Genomic DNA, 25,101 nt, shown 5'->3' with positions numbered 1-25,101 from the left:
ATATTTTAATTTATAATAGGGGTAAAATCATAATTCAACTTTTAACTTTTTCTGTTCCCACTTATAGTAATATATGATTAATGTATGTTTTCTAGATATGTTCTCTTTCAATATGTTTGTAACTTATATTTCCACCGGTACGAAGGGTCGTTGTCCTTACCAGAAGATCTAGTAGTTAATATTCTATTGAGGTTGCCTGTGGAATCACTTTTGTGTTTCAAATGTGTATGCAAGCATTGGTTTCCTCTCATCAAAAGTCCGAGTTTCATACAAGAACATTTTCATCACAATAACAATCGTGCCCGTCTACTCGTTTGTAACTCGAAAGTATCAGATGAAGGACATGGCATTGTAAAATCTGTTGTATTCTCCTTGCTCCCTGAGAATACTTACAATTTTCAAACTATCTTCATACTTACTATTTTAAATCTATATATGAAAAAAAAATTTCTTGCACTAGAGGCAATAATGAAAATTTAATAAGCTGAGAAAACGGGCATAGGGGTAATGACATTCTTTTGACCAGACACAATTTAAGAAAAAAAGAGTACTTTTGGAATTTTTGGTCCTAAATAAATAAACCTAAATAAAATTTAGTAGGTAGTATAAATAGACAAAGCTTTTGGCCTCTTCTTCACTACTCTCATTTCTCATTTAGGGCTGGCTCTTCTTCCTTTGGTTAGATTTCAATTTTCTGTAGTTGTGTTTTGCTGCTCTCTTTCTGCACCTTATGCTTTTTCTCTTAAATTAGATCGCATGTATGTATATATATATATATATCCCCTTTCACCATTTTTCACTTTTCATTTTACTCTCTTTCTGTTTCAAAATTGATTTAGGGTGTGTTCGGTACATGTTTTCCAATTTTCTCTTTTTCCGTTGGTCAAATGTTTTAGAAAATACTATTTTTTCTAGAAAACAAATTCCTTAAAAGTGATTAAATTACTTCCGTGATGAAAGTAGGGAAAACAAGTTGCACTAGTAACATTCCACGTTGAAAATACAAAAAGAAAATCATTGATTGCCTAATGAAAAGATTAGAAAAGCAAATCACCACTTCTTTACTAGGAAATGGGAAGACTTCAAATGGAAATCTGTGTTTATATGTATGTGTTCGATACTTGTTTTCCAATTTTCCTATGTTCGGTTGATCAAAAGTTTTGAAAAATATTTCCTCTTAAGGAAAAAGACACTTTTAAAAAGTGAGGAAAAAATTAGAAAAGCAAATCACCACTTGTTCACTAGAAAATGGGAAGACTTTTAAATTTTTAAGATGGAAATCTATCACTACAAGAAAAACGGTCTATAGGGAAGGGAAATCTGGTCCCTAGAAGTCTAAATCTGGTNTAGGGTAGAGAATCGTTGAGATTAAGGTAGAGAACATTGAGTTTCAATGGTGAGTTGAAGAGTTTCAGTGGAGATCTTTTTTTTAGTGGTGAGCTGAAGAGATTATAAAAAATTAAGTATTTTTCCTTTTACTTCTAGAACTATTTTTTCCATGCCCAAAATTTTTTGCTAAAACGAAAATTTTCATCTGGCGGAAAATTCTCCCGCTCAAGCCCCAATGACTCTAATTACATTTTGGGACTAGTTAGTATGTTTTTTAGGGACCTGATTTAATACCTTCCTTATAAAATATATTAATAAGGACCGAAATATAATCTCGTCCCAATAGATATACTTTTAGAGACAAGAATATAGACTCGTCCTTAAATGTTGGTCTTAATTAAGGCTTTTTCTTGTAGTGTATATTTTTTCTTTCTTTTATTAACTTACGATTTTAGAAATGAAAATCAGCTTTTAGATTCTAATACAAGAAAATTGCTTGACCTGAAACGGTTGCGGATCTAAAGGACAAATTCTTTCATCACATAAATTTTAGGATTTGGGGTATGATACATGTGCTGAGATACCAGAAATAAATGTATAGACAAACACATATAAGTATATATTTCGATTAATCAAAGTTATTGAACAAAAACTTTAAAACTTCATAAACATTTCCTATATTATTCATAAGATATATCGTGTAATAACAAAGCACTCTCATATGTATATATGATGTTAGATCGAGAAAGATTTTGATAATTGACAAATAGAGGAATAGAGGAAAGGAACCGGTTGCGTCAACATGTTCCTTTCAGATCGAATCCGATTGGGATAAGGAGAACGTCAACCACGCGAATTAGAAGTTATAAAGCGGTGGAAAGGTTGCTTTTTCGACAAGAAACCAGTGCAAAAAGGTTTCCTTTCATAAAGAAATCCTAAGCAAAGTAGGAAGCGTAAACGAAGTAGGAAGCATAAGCAGAGTAGGAAGCATAACAACGTGAATAACTTTCAAATCCGGAACAGAGTAGGAAGCATGATCAGATATGTAAATCGAATTCAAGTTGAAAAAGGTTTTCAAGAGTTCAAAGTCTATAAATAGGGCAATATTTTCTTTGGAGAACCTTGCGCACTTAAACAACGCATTACAAGTAGAATACAATCAAATAGAGGGAGTTCATATTTGAGTGTTTTCCGATTACGAAGTGCAGCCAACGCAAGGAAACAAGAAACAAGAATTTAAGAACTGATTCATAAGCTTATGCTTTATAGTTCTTAAGTCAAGTTTGCTTGTATTGAGTTTTTATCGAGTTGTACCTTTAGTTCTTTCTAGATCCAGTGAAGTATAAACTGGAGTAGGAATGGAGTCTTCAAGTTGGGGTGACTTAAAGACTTGGGAACATAAACCTTTGGGGTTTGTGTTGGAGTTTAGGAATTAGAGTTAGTTCATAGGATTGCAAGAGTTGTAATCCGAATCCATAACGTGAAGTGGGGTCGACGATCTAGTTGGTTGTTGGCGTCTAGGAATTAGAGTTTATAATTCCTTAGGTTACATAGATTTGTAATCTTTTGTTGAGGCTCAGAGTTTAATGAAGTAGAGTTAAATCCTACAGAGGTGTAGGTCGTGATTTTTAATCCTTCATGAGCCGGGGTTTTCCGCAATAAAATATTGTGTCATTACTTTAATTGTTTTACATAACGTAACTGTTGTAATCTGCAAAGGAACATATAGAATATACATGTTCCTTAGGCAAATATGGGGGTCAGTATTTCAACATATGACAAACTCAAAAATAAAACCAAATACCCAATCAATCTTGTACTTACTGGTCATAGATGTAGTCAAAGCATCCAAGGTTATAGTGTGGCGTAGATTTATATGTGGATAAACTGGGAGGCAAGCATCCACCATTATGGTTAGACGTAGACGTCATATAACAGAAGATTTATTAGTGGATGTTCTGTTGAGGTTGCCAGTGGAATCGCTTTTGCGTTTCAAATGTGTGTGCAAACATTGGTATTAAAAAAATTTGGGATGATTGAATGCAGCGGGATGTTCCCCCTCGCTGCTTTTTCAGTATTTATTCCTTGCGCAATAACTCGTGGAAGACCGTAAGACTGGACTTGCCTTACTTTTCTTGGTTACACAATTCCATTGGGGCCACATATCTCAATGGGTTATATTATTGGCTTGCTGGACGCGTCAATGATAACTTCTCCATATGCTCATTTGACATGGACAGTGAACAATTTGGTGAGATGCAAGGACCAGATATTAATCCAAAGGCAGAGTGGGGAAGTCTCATGTTGCGTGGTGACTCGCTTGCTAATTTAGTTAGTGATGACCCTGGTATACCAATAACGTGCATATATGATGTGTGGGCAATGAACCAATTAGAGGGTAGTTGGACGAAAGTTATTACCATTCAACCTTTCATACCTGCTCATTTGCGTAAAGGCGTCTGGGAGGATGATAAGATGATTTACGGAATCCCAGAAACTTCACAGCTAGTGCTATATGACCCTACAACAAGACAAGTAAGTTGTAGATCTTGAATGTAAGCTGGACGTATTCATGAGTTACTGTTGAGTTTTCAATTACAAGGAGAGTCTAGTTCAAATAAAGAGTGGAAATGATAATGCAGTCCGACAAATCAACCACTTCTTCAATGTCTTACAGTGAACATCCGGCCCTGTTGGTTGTTACCCGAATAATTACATTCAATAGCTTATAAAACACATCTCAGATAGTGATAGCAACAATGATGGTGGTGGGCTGTTATGAATAAGAGTAGTTGTCCTAAGAGACTGTATGTCCTCCTTTCTGATAAACTTAACAACAAACAAACAATTTGTTTTTGTTGTTACTTCTTTATATTATATTTCTTTGCTAATTTTTGCCTTTGTTTAATGAAAGAGGATTTGGAAATTTTGTTGATGATTTTTCCATTGATATATGTATATAGAGTGTGTATGTAAATTGTTGTATGGAAATGGGAGTTGGCCAGTCAAGAAATCCCATGTCCAAAAGATGCATATTGTTGCAGAGATGCGGATATTGAGGTGGATGTGCGGTCATATGATGAGTTCGAGATTTGGACTCATTTGAAGCTTTCTATATATGGTCTTAGTGTCCCAAATGCTTAATTTGTGCCATAAATTGATGTTAAATATGTAATTTTCAGATATATGGGTTGAGGAACAAAGCAAGGACACTAATATGCAAAAAGGACTACACAAGATGAAAAAGAGGGAGAAAAACAAGCCTGACGATCGCCAAGAGAACTTGCCGAATCGCCAAGTTACCCCTGGATTGCCTAAATTTACAGAACATTGAGCCTGAAATAGGAAAAACTAAGGTGAACTGCTTTCCCTATCGGCGGATTGCCAAGTGCATCGCCGAAGGAAGTTCATGTCGCCGAACGTACTGGTCGAGACCAAGGTGAACTCAAATTGGTGAACTAAAAGACTAAAGGGTGGCGCATCGCAGAAATGATCAGCGATCCCGATCTAGATCGCCTAAAATTACAGTGTTTGAACGATGAAAATGTGAAGAAAGAAGGTGATAGACAAGGACGATCGGTGAGTTGCTGACTGGTCGCCGAAGCCCGACTTTCCCCGCCGATTGACCCCAAAAAGCCACACCTCAGATCAGTATAAATTGATTTTTAGAAGAGAGAGAAAGCATTCAGAAATTGTGAGGAACGAAATAGAGAGAACAAAAACACTACTCTTGTTGATTTTAAGCAATTTTGGCAAGAGATTTCAATTGGGTATTGTAATAGTATAGATATTATTCCTCTTAGAATTTCGATTGTCTAATACCCAGCTATGGAGAATGTAGTAGGTATTGAATTTCTTTCTTTTATGATGATTGGCTAAAACTCCGATCTTAGGGGTTTGATGATGTAACCAATTGCTGATTTTGGCTTAATGGGTGCTAGTTATTACCGATTTTTGTGTTAATTTGAAGTGGGTCTGAGTTATTGATGTGGTTGAACCTCTATATTGTATGTTTATTTCAATATAATTCAGGGTTTTATGCTTGCTGGAGAGAGAAGTGTAGAGCTAAGGTGATAACTTGGCACCAGAGGCAAATCTAGAATTTCAAGAAGACGGGTGCATCATTGTCAAGGGCGGCTCTGTCCCTTTAAGAAAAAAGACAACCAATTTAGACTTTCAAATTTGAGGGGCCTTATTTATTTTAGCAATAATAAATATAGGTTTTTCATAAGAAAAATATTAAATACATTTGCTAAATAAATAAATTTTATTATAAGAAAAAGTTTTAAAAAGGCTGAATGCAGAAACTCTTTTGTGAATAAAATAAAATGCAAGGTTGTGAAAATACAGCATCTGGGAATCGATCCCTCAACCCCAAGGTGGAAAACTAACACTCAAACCAGTGAACCATCTAGTTGTTTGTGTTCATGGGTTCCTTCAGTTGCTATTTTATATATTTTAAAAATTATACAAGTAATATATTGAGTTTTGTCGGATGACCACGGGTTCAAGTGACCCATTTTTTAAGCTTAAAATCGCCCCTGCTTGGCACTCATAGCTAGTGGGTCATGACGGTTTTAGCTTGAGAAAGTGATGCCCAAGATTCATCCTATGTATCTAGCTCGAGAGAGTGGATATGGTGCGGTTGTGGGCTGGTCTTTTTATGTAGTGCGCTAAGGTTCGAAAGAAATCAGTAGAAACAAGGTAATTGTTCAAGAGAAAAGTGTCTTACCTAAAGTTCTTCCTACCCATGAAGAATTAGCATTTTTGGTTAGTGATTTGCACCCGTTGAGTTGAACGTAGCAGTTGGTTAGTCAATCCCCCAAGCATCTTTCCCTTATTTGGTTGTTCCTAGTTCATTGTTGAAGTGGTTTTCTAGTCTAAAACTGCTCATTTTGGAATTGTGATTACTCCTCCAATTTGGTCCATAGTTTCTGAAATCGTTTATTCCTTCAGCTGCAAAAGTCACCATTATAACTTCATATTTGAATTCAAAATAGCACTACTCTCTGTGGGATCGACCCGAACTCTTTTGTTGGGTTTATACTCCTTAACGATCATCTACACCTAGTATTGGATGAGGTGTAGTTGATACGTTAATCATCATACTCGAAGCGATAAAGATTAAAAATGAGGATATACGGGATAAGGTGGGAATGGCCTCCATGATAGATAAAATGAGAAAAGTATAGAAATATGTCAATTCAAGCGAGAAAGCTAGATTTTGTTACCAATGTTAGAACCTATGCAAATAATGCACTTAATTAAGGGATTGATTCAGCATCAACATGTATAGTTGATTCATAAATAGAATCAGCATTTAATGTGAATTAGTTGTATCAATCAATGAACTAGAACTCACTCTTAAGTGGATCAGACCATCTACTATTCTGTTTACATAATTTTCCTTAACAAGGGATAATGTACCAGTGAAGTTAGAAAGTATGAAAAAAAAAAACAGGTACGAATAAGGAAAATAAGGAGTAAGATGTGCATGCCATGCACTCAATGTTCTAGTAGTAGTTTCGAGCCTATGTTATTGACTAACTTAATCCTTTATTGTTATATTTAATTTATTTCACATGACGGACATAAAATTCACATGCAGGGTTTTAAGTAAAAACTTCTAAGAAATAGATATATTGGGCAGAATCAACAACCAACAAGAAATGTAAAGCAATATCGAGAAAGTACAACAAAAATGAGAAACAACATCAATATATACAAAAGCAAGAGTACATGATTCAATCTCACGACCTGGTGGACAAAAGTACAAAGCTACTACAAGAGTGCAAGTCCCAAAAATGGACCAAAAAGTACAGACTTGTCTCGAATACAAAAGACAGGTCAAAACTATATACATATGGAGATAATGTCAAAACAACAGGTGCCCAGTAGGCATCATAGGTCAACTGAGCCTGGAAAGTAAAAACAATATGAAAAATATGAAAGTAAGGGTAATTAGAGGTCAAATGAACAAAGCAATAACGAAAAGTCTACCTATATAGGTCACAAGTCTGGAAAGAATGAAGTAGTAAAGTAAAGCAACTATCTATAACCTAATTGGACCCTTATAAGCCCAGAAGGTATGTATAATTGTGCGCAACTGGAAAGGGAATAACTCAAATGAGTTTGGACCCACATAAGCTTGTTAAGTACACAAAAGTGCTAAGGATAACACTAGCTAGATTAAAAGCTTCAAGAACTGAAATGGTTGACTCTAGGCTTGAACTTTGGTGAAGGCACCCGAAGAACCCAAATGATTCACATGTTAAGATTCGAACCGAGACGAATAGAGATATGCTAGGGCCTCGAACCATGGCTAGAAGACTCCAAATATATATATATATATATATATATATATATATATATATATTAGTTTCACAGCACATGCGTATCGTAAATATAGTATACGATATTGTAAAATAGAAGTAATATTACTAAATTAAAGCTTTTTAGTAAATAATTATAATTTAAAGAACAAAGGACAATTGCTTTTAAATGATTAATAAAGATTGTCATTGAATTACTTGTATTTTTATATCAAAATGACCAGATATTATTGAAACATTTCAAAATACATTCAAAGTTTAAATATGGAAATTGTAGTCTTCTCCTTTTTCTTGACATAAAATTTTCTCAAATTTAAATGAACACAAAATAATAGGAAAAAAAATATATGGAATGATACATAGCCAATGAAGAAGGAAGACGAAAATATATTTTCATGATCTATTACTATAGTGTTCCATTTGATTAAATCTCTTGTCACCAACACTTTATTTTCTTCATTCATTTTTACTTATATCTATTAAAAATAATTATTATCATGTCTATATTATCATATTATAAGTAAATTAAGGTGAAAATCTATTTTTGATTCAATGGACAATGTTGATGCCCGCTGTTTTAGCAAAATCAGAAAGAAACTGCTTCATTTGAGGGTAAAAAAATAAAAAATAAAAAACCAAAGAAGAAATATCTTACTCAAATTATGTGACTTTTTTCATATTTGTTTATTATTATTGTCTTTCCAACAACTTTTTGTCACTGTTAACTCATGGAAATCATAAGAAAAAATATGAGTGTGAATTTATAAATGATTTGCTACAATTTGTTCAACAGCTCTTTGTTATATGGTACCTCAAATTTCGTTGAATTTTGAACTTAATCAATTGTTGCAAATAAACCTTAGATTTTTTAAGAAGAAGAAGAGTAGAAAACTTTCAAAAATCGTAGATTACAAGTGATGGAAACCCTCTATTTATAGCTAACAAATAGTAGTATGAATATGTGCTAATTGTTCCTTATCATAAAAGTTACAACCTTTCAAAAAAGTCACTGCTCATCGAAAAATTCACAACCTTTTGCAAAAGTCACAACTCATCGGAAAAGGCACAACCCTTCGGAAAAGTCACAACCCTTTGAAAAATCACAACCCTCCGGAAAAGTTACAACTATTCATACTTCAAATTTAGTATGTGCATGACACTAATAAGGATTACCATAAATATTTCAATATTTTCTCTTTCTATGTAATCTATCTTTTACCAATTAATATTTGAGTAAGACTATCATAGAAAGGTAATTCTAAAATAAAAAGGTACTTTATTGTTATAACGAATGATGGCTAAATTGAGGTTTGAGTGTATGTCAAATATTTAGCTTGACCAATTCTTTGTTTTAGATATACATATGCATTTCAGTAGCATAATTTAATTTTAATATATGAACAACATCACATTTGGTGAAAAATATTTCATTTCTTTAAGTTTCTACCTTATCTTTGTAGAATTATAGTCTTCTCCTTTTTCCTACCTCAAACATATCATATAGTTGTTGTCTAATGAAAGTATCTGGTATCTTATATAAGTTGTATCGTGATATAAAATATTAAACTTTTTCGATAATAAAAATTAATAGATGAATAAAATTTAAAGTATTGTTTATAGAATCTTTAATTTGATTTAAGATTATTTTATGATCAATCACTATTTTCTTTTTTATTTTTATTAGGGAAACTTACATAAATATACAACATTAAAAAAATATTTAGCATTTATAGCAATAACATTTCTTCTCATTGATCACTTTTAATACATTTATAATATAATTTTAATACATATTACAAAGAACAATTTATTATTCACATATAATACAAGTTTTATTGATGGATAATACATTTATAACATATTTTAATACACTTATAATACAATGTGTCTAAGTATAATATATTTTTTAAAAACAATTATAACACATATATATGGCATACATAATTCACTTTTAATACATATTGCAGATTTAACATAGTATCACTAAAAATGGTAATAAATAAAAAGTATCGCTAAAATTAATAATTATTTATTAAAAGGTACCCATCCAAGTAATTTAACCTTTTTATATAGATAACAAGGAGTGTATCTTGTGACATAAAATTTTCTCAAATTAAAATGATCACAAAATAATAGGAAAATATGAAGCAATACATAGCCAATGAAGAAGGAAGACGAAAACTATATATTCATGCTATATTCACTATAGTGTTCCATTTGTTTAAAATCCCTTCTCACCAACACTTTACTTTCTTCGTTAATTTTTACTTACATATCTATTAAAAAATAATTTTTATCATGTCTATATTATCATATTATAAATAAAAGTGAAAATCTATTTTTAAAATAGTGGATTTAACATCAAAACTAATGATTTAATGGACTACACTGATACCCGTTGTTTTTGTAAAATCAGAAATAAACTGCTTCATTTGAGGGTAAAAAAAAAGGAATTATCTTACCCAAATCGTGTGACTTTATTCATATTTGTTTATTTTTATTGTCTTTCCCACAACATTTCGTCACTATTAACTCACGAAAATCGTAAGGAAAATACATGTGTGACTTTATGAATGATTTGCTACAATTTGTTCACCAACTCTTTCTTATGTGGTACCTCGAATTTCGTTTAATTTTGAACGTAATCAACTATTGCAAATAACCCTTAGATTTTTTAAGAAAAACAAGAGTAGAAAACATTTTTAAAATTGTAGTTTAAAAATGAGAGGAAACACTCTATTTATAGCTGACAAATAGTTGTATTAATAGGTGCTACTTGTTCCTTATCAGAAAAGTTACAACCTTTCGAAAAAGTCACTGCTCGTCAGAAATATCACAACCTTTTGCAAAAGGCACAACTCATCGGAAAAGGCACAACCCTTGGGAAAGTCACAACTCATCAAAAATGTCAAAACCCATCAGAAAAAGTCTCAACCCTTTGGAAAAGTCACATCTCTTTGAGAAAATCACAACCTTTAATATGAAAGGGTATCTACATTTAATGTAATACAAATAATTAAATTAATAAATTGAGTATTTTTAATTGGAGTATTATAGTAATTCAACATTCAGTTTAGGAGTTTATGCTTTTAAGGTAATATATATATAAAGAGAACTCTAGGCCCGTCTACGTGGTGCCACCACAACAAGGATTCCCTTTTAATTTATTTATTTCCAAAACTAGTCTTCCCCTTTCATGAAAAGTTGTGACTCTTACGAAAGGTTGTGACGTTTATGAAAGGTTGTCACCTTTTCGAAGGGTTGTGACTTTTCCAAATAGTCGTGACATTTCCGTTAAGGCACATAAGCATTTGTTCACACTACCATTTTTTGTCTATAAATAGAGGGATTTCCTCTCATTTTAAAACAACGAAAATTCTAAACTTCTTCTTCTGCACAATTAAATATTCGGGTACTTTTCTCCTGTTGAGTGGCTTACTCACACCATTATTTTTGTATCAACACGTTAATGAATAAAATCTTTCCATTCTAAGAGGATCTAATTCTTTAAACCTCAGGTATTGGAGGGGAATAGTTTTTTTTAGGAGACAATGTGCTTTCAGTGGACTCGATTTTTTCCTTTCTATTTCATTCTATTCTTTAACATCTCGTAAATTAAAAGAACTAGAAAGAGCTAGAATTTGAAAGAGTGATTTTTGGAAATAAAAAAAATCTGGAAAATTGGTTAAGTTTGAGTTTTTAGTCAACTTCAAATGACCATAACTCGTAGCTCAAGATGAGCTAGGTGTGTTTCCAGATATCGTAGGAAATATCTTGGAATAATCTTTCCAACGCCACCAAGTTTACGCTATTCCGAGTTTGTATGAGTGAGTTATACCCATTGGAAGTTGGGTTGTTCAAATAAGGAAATGTCCAATCCGGATTTTAGAGGGGCATTATGGTTTTTTCCTTACCCAATTATTTTATTTCGTTTTTGGATAATTAATTGGGGTCTAAACTGATCTTAGTCATTTACGCTTTTGGAAAAAGAGTTAGGGTTTTGAGAAAAGAGAAAAGAAGAGGAGAAAGGGGAAAAGGAAGCAAGAATCGTCAAGATCTTCACAAATCGCTTGTGGATTTCATCAAGGGGTGATCCCTACGAGGTATGTGAGTTCACACAGCATTAGGTTCGTTCACACACGTGCCAAACATGTTTTATTCAATGTAATTACGTCCTAAAGAGATTGAGAATTTGATGTTCTTAAGTTGTATTCTTGAATTGCTTTCGTTCTTGAATTTGGGATGAGATTAAGGAGTTCTTGAGAGTTTAAAATTGATTATTAGAGTTTCTTTGAGTTAGATTCCTGTGTATATGTTGTGGGTACCTGAATCTAAAGAGATATAGAGAAAATGAATCGAAATTAGGCGAATTGGGGCTGAAAAACGAAGAAGGAACAAGTCGGGCAAATCTGGGTACCAGGTCCGCGTCGCGGACCTGTTCCTCAGATTTGGAAAATCCTCCCTCGCGTCGCGGAGCGGTCACGGACCATTCTGCCTCAAAAATTATTTTCACGACCAAAATTTAAATACATCTCCGCGTCACTGACTAGCTTTCAGACAGTGATTTCTTGATTTTTTTTCTCATGTTTAGCTATCTAAAATCATTCCTAAACATCATGAGATCTTTCCTATCACAAATCACAATCCTTGAATCCATAATTCAATTCAAGGAGAAGTTAAGAGTCAAGTCAAGAGAAGTTCATAGAGTCTTCCAAGAGTCTTTTACAAATGTTTTAACTTTGTTTTAAGACTTGAGTTTTGAGTTGAGTAAAGAGTAAAGTTTGAAGTTCATTTCTTCAAAAGAGTATGTCGGGACAATGTATTCCCAAAGAGTAAAATGTTTTCACATTTAAAGAAGAAAGGAAACCTTGATTTCAGTAAAGAGCCTTTGAGCTAGTTTTTCAATAAAGAGCCTTTAAGCTAGTTTTTCAGTAAAGAGCCTTTGAGCTAGTTTTTCAGTAAAGAACCTTTGAGCTAGTTTTTCAGTAAAGAGCCTTTGAGCTAGTTTTTCAGTTAAAGAGTAAATGTTTTCACAATTAAGCAAGAAAGGAAACTGAGATTTCCAAGATGGCCTTTGAGCTAAGTTTTGAGCAATTATCTCAAACCAGAGAAAGAAGTTATGTTTTTAAAACATAAAGAGCTAGTATATTTTGGGAGTAGTATTGAGCACAATATGGGAGAGAGTTCAAAAATCTCCGAGCCGCCATAAACTATGTAGCCACCATGGGTAGAAAAAGGTCATACTTTTTAGATGATTCCTTAGTGTTTTTTAGCATAGACTAGTGGATCCACTTAGTAGTTCAGGTTCTATACTCATGGCAAGGTATAGGACGGCCATGGCAGTGTGAGGCAAAATGTTGTATCATCAGGATAGCTCTTAAGTGATGGTTGTCGGTTAGAGAAACTCCCACAGCAGCATTTTGTATTTTTAAATACATCAAAAATATTTGTATTTTCATATACAAACAGAGTTCATATTGTATCTTTGCATACATGCATAGTTATTATTGTATTTCTAAATACACAGAGTTGAAAACCATGTTTTAAAGCTTTTCTTTATACTACTTTATATTGAAATCTGTTCAGTTCAGTTCAGTTGAGACCAAGTTTGTTTCTTCAGATTTCTTTCAAGCCTATGTTAAGTTTAGCAATCCAACTTGCATACTCGTAAATTTAATGTACTAATGCTAGTTGGCCTATATCGTTTTATGATGCAGACACAGGTAACCAGGATCAACATCCAGTGCATTGTTGATCCAGTTGAGCATTCAGAGTCAGTTGGTGAGCCTCCTTGCTTTCCGGAGGATCCTTTTGGTTATGTTTTGTTTTATTGCTTGCTTATTTCAGTTGTTAGGATGATCGAGGGTCTTGTCCCAACATCCCTCAGAGTTTAGAGGCTTCATAGACAGAGTTATTGATGTTAGTTCATGGGTCTTTACTTTTCCTTTTCAGTTAAGTTGAGACTTGAGTTGCCACTTTAGCAGTGATGTTATTTATTACCTTCTCAGTTATTTATTGAGCAGTTCAGTGTACTATTTTAAAAGTATTTATCTTGAGTAAAGTCTTCCACTGAGTAAGAAAGTCAGGCCAAGGGTTCGCTTAGGGCCATCAATGGTTCTCGAGTGTCAGCCACGTCCAAGGTGTAGGCTCGGGGCGTGACAAACTTAGTAATGTTGGACATATGCTTTGATATTAATTGTTATTTTTAGTACATGTTTAAACTCTGTTTTTTATGTTTCTTCAAAGTTATTGTCTCCGGTTATATTGAGCATATACACATATAATAGGTATATTCATTGTGCAGAAAATAATTATTGTACTCAATTTCAAGAATTCATGTTTTGATATTCTATATAAAATTCTATAACTTAAAAGTACTATATATAAGCTTACATATTATCTATTTTTACATAGATACGAAGTTTCTCACTTATCAATTGAAGAAATTCATTATGCAAGTTCAGAAGTTATAATTGCTTTCATGTTCAAGCGTAATTTCTTCTTTGAACCTGTTAACAAATTTTTGAATTATTTTCCTTAGACATATATCACAATTGTAAAATCTATGCAACTTAAATGTGTTTTTTTTCTTATGAAATGCCTTTGTATATATATTCTTATTTTCTTCTTTATTTTCCTTTTAATGTTGATTATATAACCAATGATTTATTATTTATGAATAATTCATTCATTAAAGGTTCTTGAATTATGTGATAATGACAAATAATCAAATTCATGCTGGAATATTGCTAATATTATTTTAAGAACACATTTTTTTCCATTTTTTTATTGTATGGATATTAGTAAAGCATTATTTGCAAGTTTAATGTGATTACTATTTATGACCGCGCGAAGCACGGACAAATTACCTAGTGTATATATATACACAAACTCTTGCAATAGAGGCAATAATGAAAATTTAACAAGCTGAGAAAACGGGCTTAGGTGTAATGACATTCTTTTGACTAGACACAAAATCTAAGAAAAAAATACTTTTGAAATTTTTGGTCCTAAATAAATAAAATTAGTAGGTAGTATAAATTGACAAGCTTTTGGCCTCTTCTTCACTACTCTCATTTCTCATTTTGGGCTCTTCTTCCTCATGTTAGATTTAAATTTTCTGTATTTGTGTTTTGATGCTCTCTTTCTGTACGTTATGCTTTTGCTCTTAAATTAGATCGCACATATATATCCCCTTTCACCATTTTTCACTTTTCATTGTACTCTCTTTCTATTTCAAAATTGATGTAGGGTGTGTTCGGTACATGTTTTCCAATTTTCTCTTTTTTCGTTGGTCAAATGTTTAGAAAATACTATTTTCTCTAGAAAATAAACTCCTTAAAAGTGATTAAATTACTTCGGTGATGAAAGTAGGGAAAACAAGTTGCACTAGAAACATTCCACGTTGAAAATACAAAAAGAAAAACATTAATTACCTAATGAAAAGATTAGAAACGCAAATCACCACTTCTTTACTAGGAAATGGGAAGACTTCAAATGGAAATCTGTGTTTATCTCTGTGTTTGATACAACATCAATATATACAAAAGCAAGGACAAAAGTACAAATCTACTACAAGAGTGCAAGTCCCAAAAGTGGACCAAAAAGTACAGACTTGTCTCAAATACAAAAGACAAGTCAAAAACTATATACATATGGAGATAAGTCGAACTAGGACGTCATCAGCTCACCCTTCATCTCAGAAGATCTCCACAGTACATAGGCTTGGATCATCGTTGTCAGCTAGCGCTCAGAACTACATCAAAAATATAAATGTGGAGTGTAGCATGAATATCAAAACAACATGTGCCTAGTAGGTATCATAGGTCAACTGAGCCTCGAAAGTTAAAACAATACGAAAAATATGAAAGTAAGGGTAAATAGAGGTCAAATGTACAAAGCAATAACTGAAAGTCTACATCTATAGCTCACGAGTCTAGAAAGAACGAAGTAGTAAAGTAAAGCAACTAACTGGACCCTATAAGCCCAAAGGTATGTATACTCGTGCGCAATAGGAAAGTAACTAACTCAACCAAGTTTGGACCCACATAAGCTTGATAAGTACATAGAAGTGCTAAGGATAACACTAGCTAGATTAAAAGCTTCAAGAACTGAAATGATTAACTCCACACTCAACATTTGGCAGGCACCCCGGAGAACCCAAATGAACCACATGTCAGGATTCGAACCGAGGCGAATAGAGATAATCTAGGGCCTCGAACCATAGCCAAAAAACATACATCAGTGTCTCGAACTGTGGCTAAAAGAGATACACCAGCGCTTCGCACCGTGGCTAAAAGACTCCAAATACCCCCGCCCCCTCCCCCCTCCCCCCAAAAAAATAAAAATTAATCATATATATCACACTCTTTCTCATGCGGGAACATACTGTAGAGAAAAACCATATTTGTTAATAATATAATATTTTACCAACAAAGTATTATATAAAAATTAATACTAAATTAGGATTCACGCCGAAAAATTTCACATTATGATTAAAGCGCCCTAACAGAGATGATTTTATAGCTAAGAAGACTCGAGCCCAAAACCTCTTAAGAGGGCCTTGGTGAGCCCAAAGGTAATTAAAACCCTAGATAAAAGGAATTAAGAGGAGTTGTATAAAATAAAATGACAAAAGAAGTGTGAGGAAGTAGTCAACTGTTGAGCTATTTCTACAACACCACTCAATCAATTTTTGCCACTTCTATTCATCAGCTTATAAGGTTAGATTATTTATTTTGAATTTGAATCTGAATTTGTCCTATTTGGGGATATAGGGTTTTGCTGCCATTGTTTTTGTTTATGCTAATTCTTTTTATTTCTTTCCATCTTTTGCATTTAAAAATTGTTCCATTTCCAAGGGTTTGTCGATTAGTATTATAGTTGAAAAATGGTATTTAAATTGCATGCAAAATTGCTCTAGAAAACCGTATGACCACTTCTTTACTTGTCTCCTCTTAATTTGGCCCTGATTATTGATCAGTCCAATTTACTATTTCACATGGTAATGCTGCTGCTTGATCTTTTTCGTTGCACTGTGTTCTATTAATTAATGCATGTTTCTAGATCTGTTCTCTTTCAATATGTTTGTAAGTTGTCTCATTTTACTTATATTTCCACCAGTATGGATGGTCACCGTCCTTTACCAGAAGATGTAGTAATTGATATTCTATTGAGATTGCCCGTGGAATCACTCTTGCGTTTCAAATGTGTGCGCAAGGACTGGTGTGCTCTCATCAAAAGTCCGAGTTTCATAGAAAAACATTTTCATCACAAGAACAATTGTGCCCGTCTCCTTGTTTGCAACTTGAAAGTAGCACGTGAAGTACACCCCATCGTAAAGTCTGTTGCATTCTCCTTGCTCCCTAAAGAAATTGTTCCAGGTGTGACCCCTGAACAAAAAATTCTCCTTCAGCTTCCGAGGATCACTCATTTCACGTGTGTTGCTGGTCCAGTTGATGGCTTATTCTTAGTGCAGAAGAAGTTTTATGGAGACGATGTTTGCTTGGGTTTGTGGAATCCTGCCACCAAAGAGTTTAGGACTCTGCCTCCTGCGCCTTTTGAGATTGAGGGCTTTTTCACAAACCATGATCATCAGTTTGGATTGGGATTTGACCTGTTGACTCAAGATTATAAGGTTGTATGGATTCGAGTGTTCTGGGATATGCCGGGACAAGGTGCTAATAATCGTGTCTATGCCTGTGTCTATTCCTCATGCAACAATTCATGGAAACACCTTACTCCTGAATTCCCTCCCAGTTCTACCTTGTCTGCACCCCTTGATGCCACTTATCTCAACAGGGTTTATTATTGGCTTTGTAGGGGCCTTGATGATATCTACACGATTCGCTCTTTTGACATGGGCAGCGAACAGTTTGGGGAGATACAAGTCCCAGATATTCCAAGTGAACATTGGGGGACACTTACATTGCATGGCGGCTTACTTGCTATGTTAACCGGTGACCCTGGCAAACCAATGACATCCATATACAATGTGTGGGTAATGAAACAAGAGAGAAATTGGTCCAAAGTTCTTACTATTCAACCTCATATAGATGCTCATTGGCCTCTCAACATCTCGGATAACGATAAGATGGTTTTTGAGATCACAGAAACTTCACAGCTGGTGCTATATGACCCTACAACAAGACGAGTTACAGATCTTGGATTTCAACTGGACCTTTCCATTGCTGGCTGTTGGGTTTTCAATTACAAGGAGAGCCTAGTTCCAATAAAGAGAGGAAACGAGACTCAGGGCGAGGATAATGCAGTCGAGCAAATTGAACGCTACTTCTATACCATACCAATGGATGAGGCCTCATCTTAGAGATTTGACATACAGAATATTATAGTGATAAAAATTGAAAAACAGGAAAAAGAAAACGATTTACCTGTAATAGTGTGACATTAGTTTTTATCTCATCTTCTTATAACATTGTGTTTGAGCTTAAAATTGTTTGGATCAGTCATCATTTTTTTTGTTCGGCTTTTAGGAAGAAGAGAGATTATTAACTAGAAGTCTCTGCGCCTTTTATAGGCTTACAAACTCAGAAGATAATTGACGCCACTTGACTAAATACTACCAGAAAAGTAGTAACTAATAAAGACTATTTCAATTCTAGTAAAAGACTTATTCAACCTACTGTAAAACTTATCCTAAGCAGTAAACTTAAACAACAGATTTTAAATCAATTCTCAACACGGCTTGTTTCTTTTCCTTAAAGTCAAGTGATTTTCCGCTCCTGCTTTAAAATTTTACAAGCGCAAAAAAAGGTAATCAGAGTATTGGAAGAGGTAAAAGAGTAGTTTTTTGTTAATTGGGATTTTGGGAAAAGAAAAGAAAATGGTTAAAGAGACAGAGTATTATGATGTTCTTGATGTAAGTCTTTTAGCATCTGAAGAGGAAATTCGCAAGGCATATTATCTCAAGGTTTTTTTTTCCCGTAAATTTACCACTAGACAGTGTCTAGTGGCCTTTTATTAAACATAAAAAATATCAATAGGGATAAGTGCAAGCAAGGGGGTATGCCTTACCTTACTAATCCTAATGAAGTACCTTACGTCTACTACCTAACAAGCATGAAGAAAATAAGAGCTAGAGAGAACTAAGTATTTTCTGATAGCCACAGAGTTTGTAATACACTCCATGATGATATTACAAAAGATGATGCTTAAATAATGTAAAAACATGTCAATCAAGAAGAAAGTTGAATTATCAACCTCAAACTTTCTATTACAAACGCATGAATTAAAAAAGATTGATTGCCCATCAAAAGTAACTTGAAGTATTTTTCTCTTGTCTTCTTCTTCAAACTTATCCAACAACACTTGATAATTCATACTTTCTTTATGGATTTATTGGATCTTGTTGAACCAATTGATACTGTCAAATGGTTTTGCTTTGCATGTCGCATCGGTAGGTGCCTTGAAACAAACTCCTCAGTCATTTTACCGTCTCAACTATATTGCCTTCCATGTGTCTTCTTTTTGCTTTTGTTGCTTCTACTTCTTTGTTGCCGAGGTGATATATCTCCTTCCCTAGCCACTCTGTCAAAGCATATGTCCAGCATATCTTCCTCCTCTTCATCAAGAGAATCCTCGCCCAAATCAAGCATATTGTCTTCCTCATCTTCATCAAGAGAATCCTCGCTCAAATCAATTGTATTTGACACTAAGGCCCTTGTCTCATTCTTCTTCACAATCACGCATTTAGGCACAAATATGGGAGCTTCTGGACTTAATTTGCTATTCAAAGTAGGTGGTGAGACTTGCTTTTCTTGGATCAAATCATTGTCATTCTCTGTTAACTTTACTTTCTTTCCAGTAGTCTTCGATAAAGCATCAAAGCTATTCGAACATAATAGGTCTCTTGAGGCATTACTAATATCTTGCCTCTTCTCACTGTCATGAAAATTTTCAATCGCACCCTTTTCACTACATGGAGAATTATTTTGATTAGTCGGGAAAAGCTCCGATTACTAGTTGAATTTTTGTGTGCAACAAAGTGTCCAATTTTTAGTTGCATTCTTGGTTTCAACTTGCAAAACATGCTCCCCAGAATTTTCAGTATCTTCAACATCAGATGTATCCATTAGTTTGTGTCCTAAATCCATTATTTTTTCGCCTGACCAACTCGCGACGCATCAACCCCAACTCTTGGCATTTTCCCTTTGTTTTCGGTAGTTGTTTGTACACCAATATTACTTGTAACAACATCCATTGAGTGTGCACGATTTTGCTCAAAAGTGACAGCAACCAATTATAAATCAATATATAATTTATATATATATCAAGATTTTTTCTACTTCTTTTTTAATTTCTTTTTTACTTTCTATGTTTGAATTATTTGTAGCTTTTTTGAGTGTTAGGGTTGATTTAATTTACGTGGCATTAGTTGAAATTTTGAGATTCAAACTTCTATAATTTGACAGTAAATTCGGATACAGAAGCTTTAAATTTTTTGATATAAAATTTATATATTTGAAAATTATGTGAAAAGGTAAATCACAATAATTAACAATTTAAAAGATAAAATCCAACTGTCACATTAATTGAGATAGAGAGAGATTTGTTTAAGTTTCATCTATTGATGATTTTTCCACCAATATATGTATGTGTGTATTTATATAGAGTGTGTATGTAAATTGTTGTATGGAAATGAGAGTTGGCCAGTCAAGAACTCTCATGTCTAGAAGATGCATGTTGCAGAGATGTGGATATTGAGGTGGATGTGTGTTCATATTCAGAGTGATAAAGATTAGAATGAGGATATAAGGGATAAGGTGGGAGCGGCCTTGGTGATAGATAAGATGAGGGAAGTATAGAATTATGCCAATTCATGCGAGAAAGCTAGATTTTGTTACCAATGTTGGAACCTATGGAAATAATGCACCTAAGGGATTGATTCATAAATAGAATCAGCCATTGGATAGAGTTCAATTTAAAAGAAAGGATAATATTAGTCCTTCAAAACTTCCTATTTCCTAAACGAGAAACTTTTGATACTAATAAGGAAAAGTGAAGTTAATAAAGAGTTCCCTTATCCTTAATCTTATTTCTAGTTTAACAGTTCAAAAATGTAATATATATTATTTAATGTGAATTAGTTGTATCAATCAATGAACTAGCACTCACTCTTAAGTGGATCAGGCCATCTACTATTCAGTTTACATAATTTTCCTTAACAAGTGATAATGTACTAGTGAAGTTAGAAAGTATGAAAAAAATAGGTACGAATAAGCTGGCCGACTCAACAACATTGGGGGCCTAAAGCGAGGGGCCCTAATATTTTATATTTTTCACCCTATATACTTTTATTTAAAATCTTCTTTTCTAGCTAATTTAGATGTGAAGTCATTAGGTACTGTTTCATAATCAATTTGTTTTAATAATTTTTTTCAAATGGTAATATAGCTAATTCATTCAATCTCTCTTGAGACATTGTTGATCTTAAAGAAGATTTAATCAATTTTAATTTCGAAAAAACTTCTTCCGGCAGAGGTAACAGTTACATGAATTGTTAACATTATTCTATAAGCAATATGTGTATTTGAAAAAGAATCAAGTCTTTTATTTGATTGAGTATTTTCGTTAGATCATTATCTTCTATTTGTATTATTTCCCTTAACACTTTTAATTCAAAAAATAAATTTAAACCATCAATATCAGAATAACTATTACATGTTAAAGAAAGTTCAAGGTTAAGACAATATTTTTTAAATTCTCATCATCTAGTGATCTCAATATTTTACTACTAAATAAGAAATCAAAAATATTTCCATATATATGCTTCAATTGGTTCGAATCTATTTTGAAATGAAAAAATAGTTTGATCTACCCTACATATATAAAGCAATAAACACTAAAAGATTATTCAAGGGACTTTGTGATTTCGCTATCCATATTTTCATCAAACTATTTCTTACGAAATTCGGGTTTATTTTCATCTCATATGCAATTTCCTTAGCATAAACCATAACGCTCATAGTACATATAATTTATTTTTTAAAAAAAACATATATAAGTAATTGCTATTTTAAAATGGGGGACCCAAAATATATGGGACCCCAAGCTATGGCTTTAGTGGCCTAGGGGTTAAGACGGCCCTGCGAATAAGGAAAATAAGGAGTAAGATGTGTATGTCATGCACTCAATGTTCTAGTCATAGTTTCGAGCCTATGCTATTGACTTACTAATTAATATACTTGTTTCGAATACAAAAGACAGGTAAAAAACTATATACATATGGAGATAAGTCAAACTAGGACGCCAACAACTCACCCTTCATCTCAGAAGATATTTGCATTACTTAGGCTCGAATCACTGTTATCAGCAGGTGCTCAAATCTACATCAAGAAAACAGATGTGGAGTGTAGCATGAATATCAAAACAACAGGTGCCGAGTAGGCAGGTGCCGAGTAGGCATCATAGGTCGACTGAACTTGAAAAGTAAAAACAATATGAAAAATATGAAAGTAACGGTAATTAGGTAAAATGAACAAAGCAATAACAAAAAATCTAACTATATAGCTCACGAGTGTGGAAAGAACAAAGTAGTGAAGTAAAACAATTATCTATAACCTAACTGGACCCTATAAGCCCAGCAAGTACGTATACTCGTGCGCAATTGGAAAGTAAATAACTCAAACGAGTTTGGATTCACATAAGTCTGATAAGTACACAAAAGTACTATGACTAACACTAGCTAGATTAAAAGCTTTCAAGAAATGGAATGGCTGATTCCAGACTTGAACTTTGGCGAAGGCACCCCGAAGAACCCAAATGAACCACATGTTAGATTTGAACCAAGGCGAATAGAGATATGTTGGGGCCTCGAACCGTGGCAAAAACAATACGTCAGGGCCTTGAACCATGGATAAAAGAGATACGTCGTGGCTTCAAATTGTGGTTAAAAGACTCCAAATACTCCCCCCCNTCAAATAACAAACTCTTTCTCATGCGGGAACATATCGTAGAGAGAAACATCTTTGTTAATACATGAATAACTTTTATACAACATTCTACCAACAAAACATTATATAAATTAAATACATGAAAAACCATGTAGATGTAGCTTTATCCACCTACCAAATGAGCCCTATGGTAATTTTTATTTTTTTTGGTTTTTCACTCAGTGTTCGATATCCAAATTAGAGCCTCACTAAATTTGAATTTGTGCCGAAAAATCTCAAATTATGGGTAAAGTGCTCCCTAACAAAGATCATTTTATAGCCAAAAAGACTCAAATCCGAAATCTCTAATTAAATATGAATAAGTTCTTATTACTCCACCGCATAATTAAAAACTTAGATAAAAGGAATTAAAAGGATTTGTATAAAATAAAATGACAAAAGAAGTGTGAGGAAGTAGTCAACTGTTGAGGTATTTCTACAACACCACTCAATCAATCCAATAACTCTTTTTGCCACTTCTACTTCATCAGCTTATAAGGTTAGATTTCTGATTATTTTTTTGAATTTGAATCTGAATCTGAATTTGTCCTATTTGGGGATATAGGGTTTTGCTGCCATTGTTACGCTAATTCTTTTTACTTCTGCCCATCTTTCACATTTCAATATTGGTAAGTTAAAATTGTTCCATTTCCAAGGATTTGTAGATTGATATTAGTAGAAAAGGGTAATTAATGTTTCATGCTCCTTAAATTAACTGCAAAATTGCTCTATATGCTAACTTGATATGTAGCTCAAAAAAAACTATTGACTAGTTAATGAAAAGACTAGAAAAACACATGACTACTTCTTTACTAGTCTCCTCTTCTTGACTCTATTTGGCTGATTATTCTAAAAGCATTTAGGTATAATCTAGACAAATATTATGAGAGACGGAGGAGGGGTAGATGTGTGGGGTAGTGGGTATGGAAGCTATGGGAGTGAGGTGAAGATGTGGTGTCTTAGAGAGTGGGAGGACAATATAATCAATTGAAATGTCACATATGAAACTTGTTTTCCCTACTTCCTAAACAAAGTCATTTTCTTCATTTGAAGTGTCACGTATGAAACTTATTTTCCTAAACAAAATCTTTTCCAAAAATTTTTATTAGAACACACCCTTTATCCGACGCTAATTTGAGATATTGATACATGTATTATATTTTTCCTTTTTTCTTGTTTTTATTTTATTCTTTGGTTATGCTCCAGTACATATAGGCAAAGCACAAGAAACTTTTATTCAGGAAAAACCCAAAGACTTAGTCAGCCTATTAATTGTGTATGGAAAATAGAGGAGAAAATTAAAGAATTAGCAAATCTTGAATGGTGCACACCAAACAATGAAGATGCAGAGCCCAAAAATAAAGCAAGTACAAATGAAGACTCATCTGCAATTGCTAAGATAAATCTAAGAATTAATTTGTTTTGTACCAGAACGTATACAGCGGAGGCCATAAATGGATGTGTAAAGGATCAAAACGTTAATGAGTAAATGGATGTTAATAAAGAGACTAAAAGTGCACTAACACTTGAAACTTAGTGCACCATATAAAAGAAGAGAAAATGGCCAAAAGACCCCCTAACCAATTGTCAGATTCCCAACTACACGCTCATACTTTACGAGAGTCCTATTACACCCTTAGACTATTTTAAAATGGAATTATTTGCTCCCTAAATGCTGATGTGGCAAAGAAGGTGTAGTTCACTCTCTTTGGGAGAGTGAGAGATAAAAAGATAATTAAAATATTAACTTTATAAATATTTAATTTATTTTATATTAATATTCTATTTTTTTAAAATATGTTTCCTTTTATTTATTTTTTACCTTCTTTATCTCATCCCTTCAATCTTCATCATTAGATCCATACTAGACATCAGCGGTGGCTCACCTCAACCACCAGGTCATCGCCCTCATCAGGTTTTCATCACTAAGTCAATTCCCACCACCAAATCACATACTTTTCATTACTTCGACAATTTGTTGGTAGCTCAAAATCAAAATAAAAATTGAAAGTTACAAGAATCTAACTTTAGACTAGTCATTAATGGAGGAGTTCACTAAGTAATAGATACAATTATTGAAAAAGAATTTTGTAACACGCCAGAAAAATTTTCGAACTAAGACTCGAACCGTTCTTCGTAGTGAGTGAGATTTACCAAGGAATTAAAAATTTCTTTAAGTGTTAAGGTCACTAGATGTAGCACCTTGAGTTCCAAAAATAACTAAATTGAAAATAGCAAAATCTGAAATTTTGCAAGTTAAGCTAAGTATGAGGTTTGGGTCGACTTCAAACAACCATAACTCCTAGCTCAGGATGATTTAGGTGTGCTAGATACCTTAGGAAATATGTTTGAATTATCTTTCCAACGCCACCGAGTGTACTCAGTTTCAAGTTAGTATGAGGGAGATATGGCCATTAGAAGTTGAGTTGTCTAGACAAGGAAAGTCAAAACCAGATTTTAAAGGGGTATTTTGGTCTTTTCCTTACCCA

At 33.4% G+C, this 25,101-nt stretch overlaps 4 protein-coding genes and 1 pseudogene across 7 annotated transcripts in view; 4 read left to right on the top strand and 1 right to left on the bottom strand.

Annotated features, from left to right (window-relative positions):
• LOC125855712 (uncharacterized) overlaps positions 1 to 4,009 on the top strand; it is a 34,612-nt pseudogene extending 30,603 nt beyond the window's left edge.
• The window catches only part of LOC125855112 (probable inactive ATP-dependent zinc metalloprotease FTSHI 4, chloroplastic), a 460,535-nt gene that overhangs the window by 354,421 nt on the left and 81,013 nt on the right, over positions 1 to 25,101 (bottom strand). The window lies entirely within an intron of this gene.
• LOC125855122 (putative F-box protein At3g10430) overlaps positions 1 to 25,101 on the top strand; it is an 89,655-nt gene that overhangs the window by 37,731 nt on the left and 26,823 nt on the right. Inside the window, exon 1 of one of the 4 annotated variants that reach the window (XM_049534802.1) lies at positions 16,376 to 16,384. The exons of 1 other annotated variant lie outside the window; for it this stretch is intronic. The gene's annotated coding sequence lies outside the window, so the exon portion shown is untranslated. Of the gene's footprint in view, positions 1 to 16,375; positions 16,385 to 23,018; positions 23,043 to 23,090; positions 23,112 to 25,101 lie in introns of those variants that run through there. 2 more of the 4 variants (XM_049534799.1, XM_049534801.1) reach the window with 2 other exon arrangements.
• Positions 16,786 to 17,988, top strand: LOC125855123 (F-box/kelch-repeat protein At3g23880-like). The gene has a single exon (XM_049534803.1). It carries the CDS (start codon positions 16,786 to 16,788, stop codon positions 17,986 to 17,988), a length of 1,203 nt encoding a protein of 400 aa, XP_049390760.1.
• Positions 18,437 to 25,101, top strand: part of LOC125855127 (chaperone protein dnaJ 10) — a 37,463-nt gene continuing 30,798 nt past the window's right edge. Inside the window, exon 1 of the mRNA XM_049534806.1 lies at positions 18,437 to 18,455. The gene's annotated coding sequence lies outside the window, so the exon portion shown is untranslated. The remainder of the gene's footprint in view (positions 18,456 to 25,101) is intronic.

The sequence above is a fragment of the Solanum stenotomum genome, chromosome 2, assembly GCF_019186545.1.
Source record: "Solanum stenotomum isolate F172 chromosome 2, ASM1918654v1, whole genome shotgun sequence".
In the NCBI taxonomy this organism is placed as follows: Eukaryota; Viridiplantae; Streptophyta; class Magnoliopsida; order Solanales; family Solanaceae; genus Solanum; species Solanum stenotomum.
Note: the sequence above shows the minus strand (reverse complement) of the source record. Positions and strands in the feature narration are given on the sequence as shown.